The sequence below is a fragment of the Rhineura floridana genome, chromosome 3, assembly GCF_030035675.1.
Source record: "Rhineura floridana isolate rRhiFlo1 chromosome 3, rRhiFlo1.hap2, whole genome shotgun sequence".
Taxonomy (NCBI): domain Eukaryota; kingdom Metazoa; phylum Chordata; class Lepidosauria; order Squamata; family Rhineuridae; genus Rhineura; species Rhineura floridana.
Genome location: NC_084482.1, coordinates 218,651,531 through 218,667,897, shown reverse-complemented (window position 1 = coordinate 218,667,897; position 16,367 = coordinate 218,651,531). Strand labels below are relative to the sequence as shown.

At 44.9% G+C, this 16,367-nt stretch overlaps 1 protein-coding gene across 2 annotated transcripts; it reads left to right on the top strand.

The window, feature by feature from the left end:
• The first annotated feature begins 1,959 nt into the window (after window positions 1-1,959).
• Window positions 1,960-15,141, top strand: LOC133381669 (zinc finger protein with KRAB and SCAN domains 1-like). 2 transcript variants are annotated; one of them, XM_061621038.1, is made up of 5 exons: window positions 1,960-2,071; window positions 6,595-6,789; window positions 7,059-7,706; window positions 11,568-11,694; window positions 12,896-15,141. In XM_061621038.1, exons 3-5 carry the CDS (start codon window positions 7,287-7,289, stop codon window positions 13,453-13,455), a joined length of 1,107 nt encoding a protein of 368 aa, XP_061477022.1. In that variant the 5' UTR covers window positions 1,960-2,071; window positions 6,595-6,789; window positions 7,059-7,286; the 3' UTR covers window positions 13,456-15,141. The 2 variants fall into 2 exon arrangements, with proteins under 2 accessions (XP_061477022.1, XP_061477023.1); XM_061621039.1 differs by lacking the exon at window positions 6,595-6,789.
• Window positions 15,142-16,367: the final 1,226 nt, after the last annotated feature.

Here is a 16,367-nt window from a genome sequence, read left to right as displayed (position 1 = left end):
TATGGTTCCCTATGCCTGGTGTATTCCTTCCATGTGTTAATTTTTACTTTTTTGTTTTGGTATTGGGGCCCTACTTGTTAGCTTCTAGAGGAAACTAAAGCAGCTCACAGCAAGAAATAATGCACATCCAACTCATATTTAAAGTGCATGACTTCCCCCAAAGAATCCTTGGAAGTGTAGTTTCCCCCTCGCAGTTAGAGTTCCCGCCACCCATGACAAACTACAGCATCCATCTGTGCTCCCATCTAACATCTCTGCAACACTAAGCTCCTTTCTTCCTATAATGGCCTGGCCTGAGGGCACGTAAACCCTTCTTGCCAGAAGCAAGTAAGCTAGATTAAATGTTCCCTAAAAGTGTTGAACTATGACTTGGCAGACCAGGGTTTGAATCCTCAGACAGCCATGAAGCTGACTGGGTGACCTTGGACCAGTCACTGCCTCTCAGCCTCAGAGGAAGGCAATAGTAAACCACCTCTGAATACCGCTTACCATGAAAACCCTATTCGGGACCGACGAAGGCAGTCCATTTCCATTTTGCATCCATGCTCCCTAAGCTTGTGAGAAGGAATGACCTTGTCACTTCAGCTGGACTTGGGAACACCCTCTTTTAGGTAAGATTTCTATTTTAATTTCCAATCAGAGAATTTTTTTTTTAATTGTATGCTCCAAGCAACTGTGGTTGATACTTAATGTATCATGCTTAATGACATCATTAGGGCCCACCCATGACATCACTAGGGCCCACCCCATGATGTCACTAGAGCCCGCCCCATGACATCACCAGGGCCCGCCCCGTGATGTCACTAGGGCCCACTCCGTGACATTACTAGGGTCCGCCCCCGTTTTCTCAGGTTTTTGGATGTTTCCGACCTGGCAACCCTATATTGTAGAGTTGGAAAAGGTTCAGAAGAGGGCAACCAGAATGATCAAGGGGATGGAGCAACTCCCTTATAAGGAAAGGTTGCAGCATTTGGGGCTTTTTAGTTTAGAGAAAAGGCGGGTCAGAGGAGACATGATAGAAGTGCATAAAATTATGCATGGCCTTGAGAAAGTGGATAGAGAAAAGTTCTTCTCCCTCTCTCATAATACTAGAACTCGTGGACATTCAAAGAAGCTGAATGTTGGAAGAGTCAGGACAGACAAAAGGAAGTACTTCTTTACTCAGCGCACAGTTAAACTATGGAATTTGCTCCCACAAGATGCAGTAATGGCCGCCAGCTTGGATGGCTTTAAAAGAAGATTAGACAAATTCATGGAGGACAGGGCTATCAATGGCTACTAGCCATGATGGCTGTGCTCTGCCACCCTAGTCAGAGGCAGCATGCTTCTGAAAACCAGTTGCCAGAAGCCTCAGGAGGGGAGAGTGTTCTTGCACTCGGGTCCTGCTTGCGGGCTTCCCCCAGGCACCTGGTTGGCCACTGTGAGAACAGGATGCTGGACTGGATGGGCCACTGGCCTGATCCAGCAGGCTCTTCTTATGTTCTTATGCACCCTGACTCAGTCTAAGGCAGTTTCAAGCTTCCTATTTACCTAGGAGGACTGTGGCCCAGTGGTCTGACTCGGTAGAAGGCAGCTTCTTCTTTGTTCTTCAGTGACATGAGGTGTGTTTGTGTGTGTGTCTGTAGCAATAACAATCTTCCCTTCCAGCAAAATAGTATTGTTACGGCTGCCCTTTGACAAGCAAATTGCTTTGCTAAGAGCCCTAAATGGCCTCTCGGTGGCTCTTTAATGGGCGACGCTGTTTGGCGGACGATGTCTCTGGAGGAGATTCATTAACTCTTCTTTCCGTTCCATTCATTTTTTTTCATTCACTCATTCATTCAATTCATTCTCCCGCTCCCAACGCTTGGCCCCCAAGTTCTGTTTTCTCAGCCTGCCCAGCAACTGCTGACAGACGCTGGGACGCCTTTTCCCCATTGGTCGAAGCGGTTCCCTCCCCGTTCTGCCTTCCTGGGCTCATTTCCACAACTTTGCAGGGCGGTGGGAGGCTTGAAATATACAGAAGCAGAAGTTAAAATATACAGAAGCTGTTTCCCAAGGAGATTTCGGGAGGGTCGGGGAAGCTGTTCTGGTGAGTACCTTTTTTGTGTGTGGAGGGGGGGGACTTCACAATTTGCAACGGAGGGCGGGTAAAATTTGCACCCAACGCCCTCTCCGCATAATACGTTTCCTCGGCGTGAAAAGAGAGGGCAGGTTAAGCCATTGATTGACTCCGAAGCGCCTGGCTGGCAGCCCTTTCTGGGAACACTCCCTTGCGGGAAAGTCCCTTTTGATTGTCCCCGCCTCGGATGGGGAATCTGGTGGGTGCGAAGGGCGCTAAAGGCAAATGAGTGGGGGAATCCCTGGAGGGTGGGAAATTCAAGCCAGGGAGGTAGGAGTTTTGGAAGTATTCTCCTGGAGACCCCAACCCCACCCTGGCAGTGAACATGGACAAAAGGCAGGGAGGCAGTGCTGATTTGGGAGGGGGAGAGGGGGAACGAAGAGAGAGCAGCCCCTCCCCCCACCTTTCAACCCCACCCCCCAAGGTGCTGGGTGGCCTCTCCATGGAAGGCTCCTCTAGGACATCCACATCCGGGCGCTTCTGCCTTCCACTCTAGGAACATACAGAAGTGGTGGCTGAATTGGTAGCAATTTTGTGCACAGAAAGATATTATACACCAGCTATTCCCCTGATGAAGGCCTATATATAGTGGCTGAAACGCGTTGGGCTATTGAATAAAATATATTTTTCTTGCATCTTGGGGTTCCCCCCCCCTTTTTTTTCTTTTTTCTGGTTTTGGATGCTATCCACTTTCATCTGTTGCCCTACTTCAACGGCAGCAGCTTCTCTGGGGTTTCAGGGCTGAACCTGGGACCTTCTCCTTGTGTGTTACCAGTGAGCCCTCCCCCTAGAGCAGGAGGTCCAGAACTGAGGTCCATGGACCACAGGTGATCATCCACATTGACTGATCATATTTCTTTTTAACCATACTGTTATTGCTTGTTTTTTATTTCTTGTATTGTATTCTGTTGCATTCTGTGGGGTGCAAATGGCAATGCAATATAAGAAATCAAATAATCAATAATATTACAATTTTAAAAAAACATACAGCATTTTGCAGAGAGCCTTATGGTTGGTACAACAGGCAGAAAAAATCATGAAGCGGCCCCTTAAAGCCTCAGAATTTTTCAAGTAGTGTGTGTGTGTGTGTGTGTGAGTTTACGAATCACTGCCAGAGGTCTCAATATGCCTCTTTCCTCAATATCTTGGACATCACTGAAGCCAGTTTCAAATTGGTTTACATCTGTACAGTGGGTGGAAGGAGCGGGGAAAGAAAGGGGATCTGGTGGGAGGCTCTGCATTAGGGGCTAGCTATTGGTGGGGGGGGCAATCCAGGTGTGTGTGGGGGGGAGATCTGTTGAGTTGTGCCTGTGTAAAGACAGCTTGCACTTCTCAGTTTACTGCATTGATATCCCACCAAAGAGCTGAGAGTGGTGGATGTGGTTGTAAGAGAACTGAACCCCATTATTCGTAAATCAGGCTAATGTGTGGTTAGAATTGATTGAGGGATTCCAGGTAAACAAGGGGGGGGGAAGCTGAATTTTGCTAAAGTGCTGCTGCTAGGTTTAAAAGGAGAAGTGAGTGAAGACCAGTTACCCAAAACAAACTAGGTATCCCACAACATCCTGATATGGAGAGGGGAAAAGCATGTGCTAAGGGCAAGGAACATGCTAACCACAAGAACAGAGAAGTAGGTTTCATGCTGACCACAAGAACAGGGAACCCCCCCCACACACACACACACATGTAGGGATGATCTCAGGGGGAGGTCCAGGTGACACGTGCATTTGTGCTGAAGCAATAAGACAGCTTGAAGTTCACCTCACTGGTGAAATTGCTTTAGTATGAAATTAGATAAATTAACAACCCACCCGTACACTACGCTCAACATCCAAGGCCCTCCTCCGGGTGCCTACTCCGAGGGAAGCTGGGAGTCTGGCAACAAGGGAGAGGGCCTTCTCAGTGGTGGCCCCCAAATTATGGAACGATCTCCCTGACGAGGCGCGCCTGGTACCAACACTGTTATCTTTTTGGCGCCAGGTCAAAACTGTCCTCTTCTCCCAGGCATTTTAGCATGTGTTTTAATTGGCTTTTAAACATGCGTTTTTAAATGTGTATATATGTTCTTATGCTTTGATTGTTGTAAACTGCCCAGAGAGCTTTGGCTATGGAGTGGTATACAAATGTAATAAATAAATAATTTAATTTAGGTATCAATTAGCTGCATCTAATACCGAGTGTAAAATAAATTATATCTACATAAAGATATTTTAGTGATGGCTTACGGCGCAATCCAACTCGCCTTTCTGCCAGGCTGGGGTGAGTTGGATGAGGCAGAGCCCTGGCTGCACTGACAGGCTCCAGGCTCTGCTGGGTTGCACCAGCGGCAGCCCTCTGCTGCGGCGCTGTAGCGGCTCTGCAGGGGCAGCCAGTGCAGCAGACGGAGGGCCAAAGGAAGCCAGCGGTAGCCCCCAAACCAGCTCATGGCGACAGCTAAGCCGTGGGGGTGGAGGAGACATATGCGAGATCCTCCTTGCATATGGAGCCCTTCCACAGGTCCTGATCCTCCTGGAAACTCCACCGGCCAAAAGGCCGGCGCAGTAAAATAATTTTCATTGTGGCCTATGGGGAGTGCTTACTCACTGGGAGGCCTGTTCATGGGAGCCAGCATTTTCCGGCCGGCTTGTGCACACAGCTCCCAAGCGGGATCCTGTGGCTCTTTCTGCCAGCTCCCAATGGCTTTAAAAGAGGATTAGACAAATTCCTGGAGGATAAGGCTATCGATGGCTACTAGCCACAACGGCGACATTGCTTCCGGTATCAGAATTGCAGAGGATCACAAGGAGGGATCTGCTCTTGTCCTGTCTGTGGGCTACTCACATGCATCTGGACCTGCTGGATTAGCCCAAAGACCCATCTAGTCTGGCATCCTGGTCTCGCAAGTGGCCAGCCAGAAGCCTCTTCTGGGAAGCCCCCAAGCGGGACATAAGCACAATTGTGCTCTCCATGCTGCCTCCGATGGCGGAGGCAGAACATAGCCATTGTGGCTAGCAGCTGTTGGCAACCTAATCCTCCATGTATTAGTCCATCTAACTCTGTATTGTCTGCACTGGCTGGCAGTGGCTCTCCACTCTCCCTTAGCCCTAACTAGCGTTGCCAGAAACTGAACCCAGGATCTTTTGCATGCAATGCAGGTTTTGGCAGGGCTGTATAAGAAGCTCTACAAGGAGACACGTAATAAACTCAGGAGCAGGAGGAAACCTGCCCTGACTCCAAGTTCTACTAAAAAAAAGGCAGAATGGCTTATTTGTTTCTTACATTGGAATCCCACCTTTCCTCCAAAGAGCTCAAGGTGGCATATGTGGGCCTCCCAGTTTTATCTTCAGAACAACCCTGTGAGGTAGGTCAGGTTGAGAGGTGGTGACTGGCCCATGGTCAGCCACTGAGCTTCATGGCTTAATTGGGGGGGGGGGGTTGGACTCTTTTCTCTTGAGTCCTAGTCCAGCCCTCTAACCACTACATAACACTGGGTCTCTTTAGTGCTGCTGTTAATAAACACCAGCATTATCCTAACCAACATTACATATAAGGACACTGTTCAAGAACAACAGGCTTTTAGAAATGCAGTAGAGCCAGTGTGGTGTAGTGGTTAGAGTGTTGGGCTACGACCTGGGAGACCAGGATTCAAATCCACATACAGCCATGAAGCTCACTGGGTGACCTTGGGCCAGTCACTGCCTCTCAGCCTCAGAGGAAGGCAATGGTAAACCACCTCTGAAAACTGCTTACCATGAAAACCCTATTCATAGGGACGCCATAAGTCGGAATCGACTTGAAGGCAGCCCATTTCCATTTTTAGAAATGCAAAACCAGTCATCTTTCTCCCAAAAGGAAAACCCAGCAGGCTGCAAAACTATAACCCAAGGATTGCCAACAAAGCATCTGTGGGCACAATTGCACCCATGAGAACTTCTCCTGGTACCCATATAGCTTCTGAGCCTGCTGCTGCCCCCTTATTCATGAGGGGGAAGGGTGGTTACCCTTTTCTATGCCTTGAAAAGTACATAGATCTGAAGGAGGAAGTTGGAAGAGTCACACTCTTCCCCACTTCCTTTTTCAGCTCTATGTGCTGTTCAAGGTTCTGATTCATTCTAGCGGTCCAAAGTTTTACCCAGATTCCTCGGGAAAGTGAAATGTGTGCATGCATATGTTCTGCCTCTCTGAAGAGTGGGTCGATCCAGGGAGGCAGCAGAGAGAAGTGTCCAGAAGGGGTGGCACCCATGGCACCCCCTCAAAAATTCCAGTTTACCCAGGGGCTTTAAAAGTTGGTAAATCAGAGCCTGGAAATGTTACTTTTTTGAACTACAACTCCCATCAGCCTCAGCCAGCATGGCCACTGGATTGAGCTGATGGGAGTTGTAGTTCTAAAAAGTAACTTTTCCAAGCTCTGCCTCTGCTAACCTGAATCAAGTTGCAATACAGACAAAACGCTGTTAGACCGCAGCTTCTTGTTTCAGTTTTGTTTGCTTCTTAAAAATTCTGTGTTGTTCCAGCCCAGACAAGGCAACTCTGAAAGCCATCCCACTTCAAGGACAATAGAAGGCCTATCACTGAGGTTTATCTCAAAAGTTCTACAGCAGGAAGCCAGATCCCTTTTCAGGGCCTTTTCCGTGGTGGCCCCCGAACTGTGGAACAGCCTCCCCGATGAGGTGCGCCTGGCGCCGACGCTACTATCTTTTCGGCGCCAGGTGAAAACCTTTTTATACTCCCAGGCATTTTAATGTGTGTTTTAATGGTTTTTTCATCATTATTTGTATTTTTGGATGTTGCTTGGTTCTTTTATTGTTTGTTTGTTTTGTTTTCTTGATTTATTGTATTTATTGTATTTATATATTGCTTGTTTTTTATCTTTTTGTACACCGCCCAGAGAGCCTTCGGGCTTAGGGCGGTATATAAATTAAATAAATAAATAAATAAAAATCCCTGCATTGACGAATGCTTTGTCGAATCTATTCAGCTTCACCAGCCTTCACCTTGGATGGAAAGGAATCATCTCAGCTTCCTGAAACCAAACCTTGGTTCAGGCTTTAAGTGGGACTGTTCCTTATCCACTGCATTCTAAAACCCAGAACATCAGTCCAGCAGAAGAACCCAACCATCTCTTGTCTCAAGAAAGTTAACTGGGCAGCGGAGCAAAGAACTCCTCCAACCCTTCGTCGAGGCTGCCTTGGGGTCCAGACTGAAGATGGAAAAGAAAGAAGACTCAGCTGTCCATGAAGCAGGAAGAGGCTGTGAGCTGGTCAACGAGCCTGGGAGGACTGGGGAACTCTGGGGAAATACAGTGCAGAAGATCCTGGATGGGGGCCACACCAACTGGGCAGACCAGCACAAGCGCTTCAGGGAGTTTTGCTACCAGGAGGCTGAAGGGCCCCGAGAAGTTTATAGCCGGATCCACAGCCTTTGCCATCAGTGGCTGGAGCCAAAAAGGCACACAAAAGCTCAAATCCTGGACCTAGTGATCCTGGAGCAGTTCCTGAAAATCCTGCCCCCGGAGATGGAGAGTTGGGTCAGGGACTGTAGGCCGAAGACCAGTGCTGAGGCTGTAGGCCTGGCAGAAGGCTTTCTCCTGAGCCAGGCAGAGCAGGAGGAGGAGGAGGAGGAGCAAGTAAGAGCATGTTCTCCTGGCAGCAGGAATGGGGAGAGAGAGAGATAAAGTATTTATTTGATTTGTATCCCGCCCTTCCTCCCAGCAGGAGCCCAGGGTGGCGAACAAAAGCACTAAAAACACTTCAAAACATCATAAAAAACAGACTTTAAAATCTGTTAAAACAAAAACATCCGTGAAATCATATTAAAACAAAACATCTTTAAAAACATTTTTTTAAAAAGCTTAAAAAAAAAAAGTTTAAAAACATATTAAAAAGTAATTCCAACACAGACGCAGACTGGGATAAGGCCTTTGTCATGAACTGCTCCCGGTTCAGCCCCAGGACTCAATTTCCCAAACGCAGGGCAATTGACCTTGGCAAGGCACAAACCCGTGCCTCTCCTTACTAGGGCTGAGTAACCAACAACAACCCTGTACAGTAGGTAGACTGCCACCACCCGTTAATCTGGTCACCCACTCTGGGCCAAGGGGAAACCCAAAGTGCCAGCAATAGACCTTCCAAGAATTCCAACAGACAGGAGCCAAACTACACTTGGAGCCTTAGACAAAATATCCAAATACACGGTAGTCCATGCTCAGATGACCAAGGTGCTGGATTCAGAGTCGAATCCCCTCCTGCAATGAACACACAGTTAAATAAGAGGTAGTTTTATTAAATAAAATATAAGTGCACAATTACAGCAACAGAATGGTTTCTTAACACACGCACCCCTGAGGGTAGGTAAAATACAGAGAGTTACAGTCACAAAACAAAATAACAGAACTGTCTAGCCTAGTCTATACTTACAAAGAGGTAAACAGCAAAATAACTTCATGGTTCCACATCTCCCCAGAGATGTATAGCCTGGATAGTGGATGGAAGATGGAACCCTACCTAGGTAGCAGCAGCAACCATAGGGAACAGTGGGGAACAAAGACCTAAGGTCTGAATCCTATTCTTATGGGAAAATGCCTAGCAACAGCCAGGAATTAATTAGCCAGTCAGAGGACTTTCAGATGATGAAACATTTCTGGAGTTTTTCACACCTAACGGTCACACACTCCCCAGCCTTCCCAGGCCAGGTGGCCTTGAATACCAGTCTCCACTGATAAGCAGGTGTTCTTGCTTGGGCCTAATTAACTAGCTTCAGCTGTGAAAACTGCAAAGTCATGCCTCTCAGAGGCCCCATCTCAGACAAAATGTCTTCCCCCAGAATTCTTTGCCTCAAAGCCATTTTAGAAATCAGGCATTCTTGACAGTCTCTGCTTAAAAGGCTTGTTGAAAGAGAAAGGTCTTCAGTAGGTGCTGAAAAGATAACAGAGATGGGTATCTGTCTAATATTTAAGGGGAGGGAATTCCAAGGGATTTTTAACAAAGTATCCTTAACATCACTACCAGCAATAAAAATACAATTTTAAAAAAATCATACATAGGCCATTTTTTCTGACAGTTGTCCAATGAAGGGATGTCCTAAACCAAGCTGAGGGATCTCGGGGATGGGGGCCGAGTGTGGCCCTCCAGCCCTCTCTATCTGGCCCTTAAAACTCTCTCTAGGCCACATCCCTTATTGGCCTTGCTTCACAGGCCAAGTGTTTTTACCTGAATGGAATGTGTCCTTGAATTTTGAGAATACCTCTTGCCTCCCGGGATGGAGGGTAGAGAGGGGTATGTGAGAAACTAGTCTACTGTAAAAAGGCAAAAATTATATTCATTGCTCTGCCCACTTTTGTCTCTGGGACTTGCCCACCACTGGTATGCGGGCCTCAGAAGGTTGCCCAGAAAGGTATGCAGCTCTCAGGATGAAAATAGGTTCCCCAACACTGTCCTTCTTTATAAAAACAAATTTAACTAATAAGAAAAAGGGGTGGAAAAAAACAAGGAGGGGGAAGAGAAAGACCAACCCCATCGGCTCACACTAAGAATACGATCATCACCAATACATCCATCTCAATTGAAACAAGTAACTCGACATACGCCATCTAAATGTCCAGAGAGTTATCCATACTAAGTTGACACTTATAAGAAATATGCTCAAATGTAGCCAGGGCAATGAGGCCTCCAGACCATTGCATAATAGACAATAGGCTGTCTAGGCTGAAAGTACTTAGCATTGCATAAGGGCTCACAAAATTCCTCTTTTGTTGCCCGGCCATTAATCTCCATCCTTTGTTGTTATGCCTTCATGTTGATTACGACTTATGGGAACCCTATGAAAGCAACCTCCAAGAGCACCTGTCATGAACCACCCTGTTCAGATCTTGTAAGTTCAGGTCTGTGACTTCCTTTATGGAATCAATCCATCTCTTGTTTGGATAATCCTACAGGAATACAATTAAAAGTACATCTTTTAAAATGGGGGGGGGGATTAAAATGAACACCTGCAAATATCAGGTATGTTGCCTGTACACAATTGAGACAGACACCAGCTTCAGACCAGAAGGAATAGATCCCTGGATGCCCCTGAATCATCCCACCATTGTCCTAATCTCTCCCGTTCCCCCAACAAAATAGTGTGAGGAGCAGACAGGCCCTCCCAGCGGGAATCACAAGACAATTGAAGGGGCTTATGAAGTTCCAGGGGCGTTGGGGATCCCTCTTCAGACAGAAGCACTGTCCTCCCAGCAGGACAGGAGTGGCATTTATTGGCACCAAAACAGCTGAGGCAAAAAGAGAACTGCTAAGCATCAGAGCACATCTGGGAGCTCCTTCATCACCTTCTCATTAGTTTTAGGAAAGAGTTTGAGATGGCCTGTTCTGGTCTTCCTCTAATGCTGTGGTTGAATTATTAGCCCCATTCTAAAGATCCTTGCATGCTCACTGCCAAAAGACATGGCTGTGAATGTAACTGCAGGGCTTGGAAGGCAGAATACATTAAGGAGGCACGGGTTCCAATGTGGCCCTTGCTTTGCTCCCTCTCCTAATTTCTCTTCCCCCATCCATTTCCTGGGCTCCTCACTCCTGTTTCAGGCACTGGAGCCATCAGAAGTGACCAGCGATTTCTCCGAGACAGAGGAGGCTCCGTTGGGTCCCACACAGAGTCCGGTGAACAGGGGGATTTTGCAGGAGAGTGATGGAGGTGACACCATGCCGAGTAAGGATTAACAGCTGTGCATTTCAGCTTGGCCTCCATCCCTCAAATACTGTCTTAATAATAATAAAATAGCAAAATAGTCTATTATTATTGATTCATAGCAACAATTTGTGTCAGAGGATTATGTATAGTTTATAATTATATAAATTTATAATATACAATATTTATTAATGATTAATTCATCAATAGCTATATTAATATGATATTCAATAATATATGTAACAGTTAATCAATGATAATAAATGCATGGCTGCATTTGTGTTCCCCTTGAAGCTAGGTGAGGAGCAGGCGCCTTCTCTCCAGCCTCTGGAATGTATTAAAAAGATTACGCTGCTTAATTGCAAATAAAACCTCTAAGCAGTTTACAAAGCACTTTGAATTATGCCCCAAAGCAGGAAAGACAGGGAAGATTGATATTTTTCACTCACACAAAACGCTTATGAAATATATATATATATATATATAAAATTTCCCACCTTCTTGGTCTTCCCCATAGGAAATAGAACGGCCCTCAGGGAAGCTAAAATTGGCCTAAGGGTCCCTTCTAGGCCTCCTTCCCATTGCGGTGGTGGTGGAATAGATACACTCGCTCTACAGTTAGATCAGGTAAGGGGGAAGAAAATCATTGAGGATAAGGATCGGTGTTGCTGTCCTGCAAATCTCCCTGGGCCTGGAAGGATTTGTCTCTTTGCTTTATGAAAAGCTTTGAATCCTGCAAAAGAATCTCCACTGCTTTTTGGATTATTATCTGTTTGGGGAAACTGTTTTCCACTCCTCCTCTTTTCAGGATGCGGTGACCTTTGAGGAGGTGGCTGCACATTTTGTAGGGGATGACGGGGCTCTGTTGGATCCAGGAGAGAGGGATCTTCGCAGGGGACTCTCAGAAGAGAACTATGGAAACCCAACTTCTCTGGGTAAGACGCCCCCTTTCCCTTGGCGGAGAGAAACTGTAAGCAGGAATTGCTGCTATTCTTTATTGCACCAGTGCATTGTGGGTATAACCATGGTTCTTGGCCTTTTTTTAAAAAAAACTTAAGTAACAGCAACACTCTCCTCACTTGTGATTCCCAGAAACTGGCATTCAGAGGCAAACTGTCTAATCCTCTTATTTAAATTCACCCAAGCTGGTGCCCATCACCACCTCTTGTGGGAGTGAATTCCATAGTTTAACTATGCAGCGTGTGAAGAAGTACTTTAGTTTGTTGGTTCTGGATGCCCCCAAGTTGTACTAATACGAAAGAAGGAGAATGACCATCCCACCCTGTTGTATTCCTGTGTGCAGGAGTTATGGGATCTTGCCATCCATCCTATGACCTTTATGGGCCTGGCGGGGAAAAGAGAGGCTTCAGACAGACTGAAGTTTCAATGTTATAGTCAGAAGTAACAAGCAATTTCACTATTCCTATCCTCTTTAAAAAGGGTCTCCAGTTCCCAGATTTGACCTGATCTCCTGGCAGGAAGAAGGGGAAGATCCATTTATTGAAGGCTACAAGGAGAGAGATCAACAGTATTAGGTGTAGTGGGACCTTTGTAAGGCTATGCATTTCTCTTAGGAGACATTTCTTCAGGCTAATGTCACACACTGGAGAGAGCTGTCAGAGAAACAGCATAGCTGGAGGGACTCCCTGGCAACTGGGAAAGGCATAGCTTGTGTCAAAAGTGAGGTAGAATTATCTATCAAGTACCAAGCTTGAAAGAACATACCATCACATCACTTAGGATTATCTGCTTTGACTAGGAGTGGTCCTCCCAGGTCGCATGTGGAGGTCTTCCCAGTTCTGTTTATTTGAGTACCTTCATTGGAATGTCAGGGATCAAACCTATACATGCTCTGAGTGTGAAAAGTGTTCCAGTTAGATCATGAACCTTACATCACATCAAAGAATTCACACAAGGCAGGAGTCCTATACATGCATGCAAAGTATCTAAAGCTCTCTGCACCAATCTGGTTATCAATTCTATTGATCATCAGAGGCTATTTAATATACTTGGAATCCACCCACCCCCCACTATTTTCTACTATGTAAGTCAAAACAGCATTTTTTTGGGGGGGGGGGTTGTCCCTCTCTAAGGATCCATTCCTCTCTGATTGGATTTCTGTTTTGATTCTTTCAGGTGATGGGAGGGAGAGCAGTAAAAAGGGCAAACAGCAGAGAATGAAAACTGGAGAAAAACAGAAGAAAAATAATCCTATACTAGAAGAATGTCATAAAGGAAATAAATGGATTATTCACAACAGGAAGAAACTGTTGAAATCCTCCAAGTGTGGAAGAAGCTTCAGTCAACCGTTATTCCTTACTGAACATCAAAGAATTCTGACAGAGGAGAAGCCCTATGAATGTTCAGAGTATGGAAAATGTTTCAGTCATAGCATGAATCTTAAATCACATCAAAGAATTCACACAGGGGAGAAGCCCTATACATGCCCTGGGTGTGGAAAATGTTTCAGTCACAGCATGAATCTTAAATCACCTCAAAGAATTCACACAGGGGAGAAGCCCTATGAATGTTCAGAGTGTGGAAAGAGTTTCAGTCATAGCATGAATCTTAAATCACATCAAAGAATTCACAGAGGGGAAAAACCCTATGCATGCTCTGAGTGTGGAAAGAGTTTCAGTCATAGCATGAATCTCAAATCACATCAAAGAATCCACACAGGGGAGAACCCCAATTAATGCTTCTGAGTGTGGAAAGTAGTTTAGTTACAGCTCATACCTTGAATCACATCAATGATCCTCACAGGTGAGAGCCCCTATAACTGCTCAGAATTTGGGGAAAACGTCCATCATATAAGAAACCTTAAAGTGTATATAGAATATATATATATGAACGTAATTGTGATTAACCAAATCACAATTACGTTCATATATATTTTTAGGTGATTAACGGAATCCTTATAGGGATCCAGAGCAAGCTTGAGTGAAGTTCTGTTTGTTGCTTTCAAAACTGTCTTATAGAATATACACAGGGAGGAATCCTGTAAATCCTGGCAATGACTGGAATGTGGGAGAGTCTTCAGGTCCAGGCAAATCAAGAGTATAATTGCCAATGGGAAATTTATTATATTTGATATGCTTCAAATCCTGCAGTGAGGGCAGTTTTTATCTCCCGATGCTTATCAGCTTTATAGAATAATGCTGAATTTTTTAAAAAAAGTTATGTTGGCTGCTACTTTCTCTCTGTCAGGAATTGCTCCCCATTCCTCGCTGGTCTTTGAGCGCATCATCTGAGCCCACTGGAGCTTCAGATGGATTGTCCTCTTTGACTCCATCATTCTCAGCAGCTCATATCAAAGGAAGAGGCTGCTTGTGACTAACTTGACTTAACCATCTGCGAATGTGCTCTGGAGAGAAACCATATAAATGTTCAGACGGTGGGAAAAGCGTCAATCGGATGTCATAATAAATGCCATCATGAAATGATCTGAAGGCACATGAGGCCATCACCTTGCTCAAGCTAAGTAGGACTAGGTCTGATCAGTACCTGGATGGGTGACCACCTGGCAACCACATGTAGGCTACCTCGGGTTTCATGACGGAAGAAAGGTGGGATATAAACAAAGTCAGACCAATCATCCACCTAGCTCACTAGCAGCAACTCTCCCAAGGGGAGACATGTTTTTGACAGGATATTCCCAGGCCTACCTGAAAATATGTGTAATTGAACTGCATTGCACATGGGGTTGGACTTGATGGCCTTATAGGTCCCTTCCAACTCTACTATTCTATGATTCTATGAACGTGGAAAGTTCTGTATTCGGCCTGTGGCCCTTCCTGTGTATGGCTTTCCAGTATGGCAACTTTGCCAAATTTGCTCTGTTCAGTATGACTTCTATATAGCAGACACTGGGTCTGGCAGTTAAGCTTCATCTTAGCTACCTAGGGAGAGAGTTAGTTCCTTTCTGTTTCAGCACAGACAATCTTAAGGTGCAGGGATGAGTCTTAGGCATGTAAGTTTGGCAAATACAGTTCCTTAACAGAACTTAAGCAAATATTATGGAAGAGAAAATCAATGAAACTAGTCAATAAACTTGAAGCATTATAAAATACAGTTGATTTCAAAATACAGTATTGTTGAAATGCAAGCAAAGTGTTGGATACAAGCAAAGGTGAGAGACGCCTCTCGAAAAGAAGAGACATGCTCAACGGAAGGGATATTTAAACTATTTTTTTAAAAAGAAGATAAACGAACAATGCCCTCCTAAACTTAATCTCTAGATTTCTCTATCAAAGAAAAACAGCTACATTCCACAAAATGTTCAACTACATGAAAGACTGGATAAGTCATATGCCAAGTTGACTTCTCTATTTTAATAGTTTTTACTTTTTAAAAAAATGTAATTTGATGTTTTTAAATGAAATAACGGTATACAAATAAATAAAAGATGTATTGCAACTTTTCCAATAATTTTGATTAAACATACTCTGCTCTTTCCATATTTCTTGATGGATTTTTGTTAAAATTTGGACAGATTCAGTCTCAGTAGCTTGTAGCAACTCTATTGGTATGCCATCTATTCCTGGTGATTTGTTTCTTCCAAGTAAGAACATAAGAAGACCCTGCTGGACCAGACCAGTGGCCCATCCAGTCCAGCATCCTTTTCTCACAGTGGCCAACCAGGTGCCTGGGGGAAGCCCACAAGCAGGACCCGAGTGCAAGAACACTCTCCCCTCCTGACGCTTCCGGTAACTGGTTTTCAGAAGCATACTGCCTCTGACTAGGGTGGCAGAGCACAACCATCACGGCTAGTAGCCATTGATAGCCCTGTCCTCCATGAATTTGTCTAATCTTCTTTTAAAGCCATCCAAGCTGGTGGCCATTACTGCATCTTGTGGGAGCAAATTTCATAGTTTAACTATGCGCTGAGTAAAGAAGTACTTCCTTTTGTCTGTCCTGAATCTTCCAACATTCAGCTTCTTTGAATGTCCACGAGTTCTAGTATTATGAGAGAGGGAGAAGAACTTTTCTCTCTCCACTTTCTCAATGCCATGCATAATTTTATAGACTTCTATCATGTCTCCTCTGACCCGCCTTTTCTCTAAACTAAAAAGCCCGTATGTTAAGAGCAGCTTTCACCTCGCATTCTAAAATTTCTGGTTCTTCATCATAAGGTTCCTCCGTGAATGAATCTGTCATCCGGGCATCTCTTTTATAGAGTTCTTCAGTGTATTGCTTCCATCTTCCTTTGATTTTATCTCAATCAGTCAGTGTGTTTCCCTGTTGAATATTCAACATCCCTACTCTTGGTTTAAATTTCCCTTTCATTTCTCTAATCTTTTGGAACAGGGCTCTTGTTCTTCCCATTTTGTTGTCCTCTTCTATTTCTATACAGTAACTATTGTAACAGTACTCTTTGTCCCTACGTACTAGTCACTGTATTGTTGCATTTAGGGTTCTGACTGTGTTTCTAACTCCTTTTGCTTTTGCTTTCCTTCTCTCTTTAACCTTTTAAAGAGTTTCTTCAGTCATCCATTGAGATCTTTCTCTCTTTTTAACTAGAGTTATTGTCTTTTTGCATTCTTCCCTGATAACGTCTCTGACTTCATTCCATAGTTCTGGTTCTCTGTCAACTTAGTTTAAAGCCTCA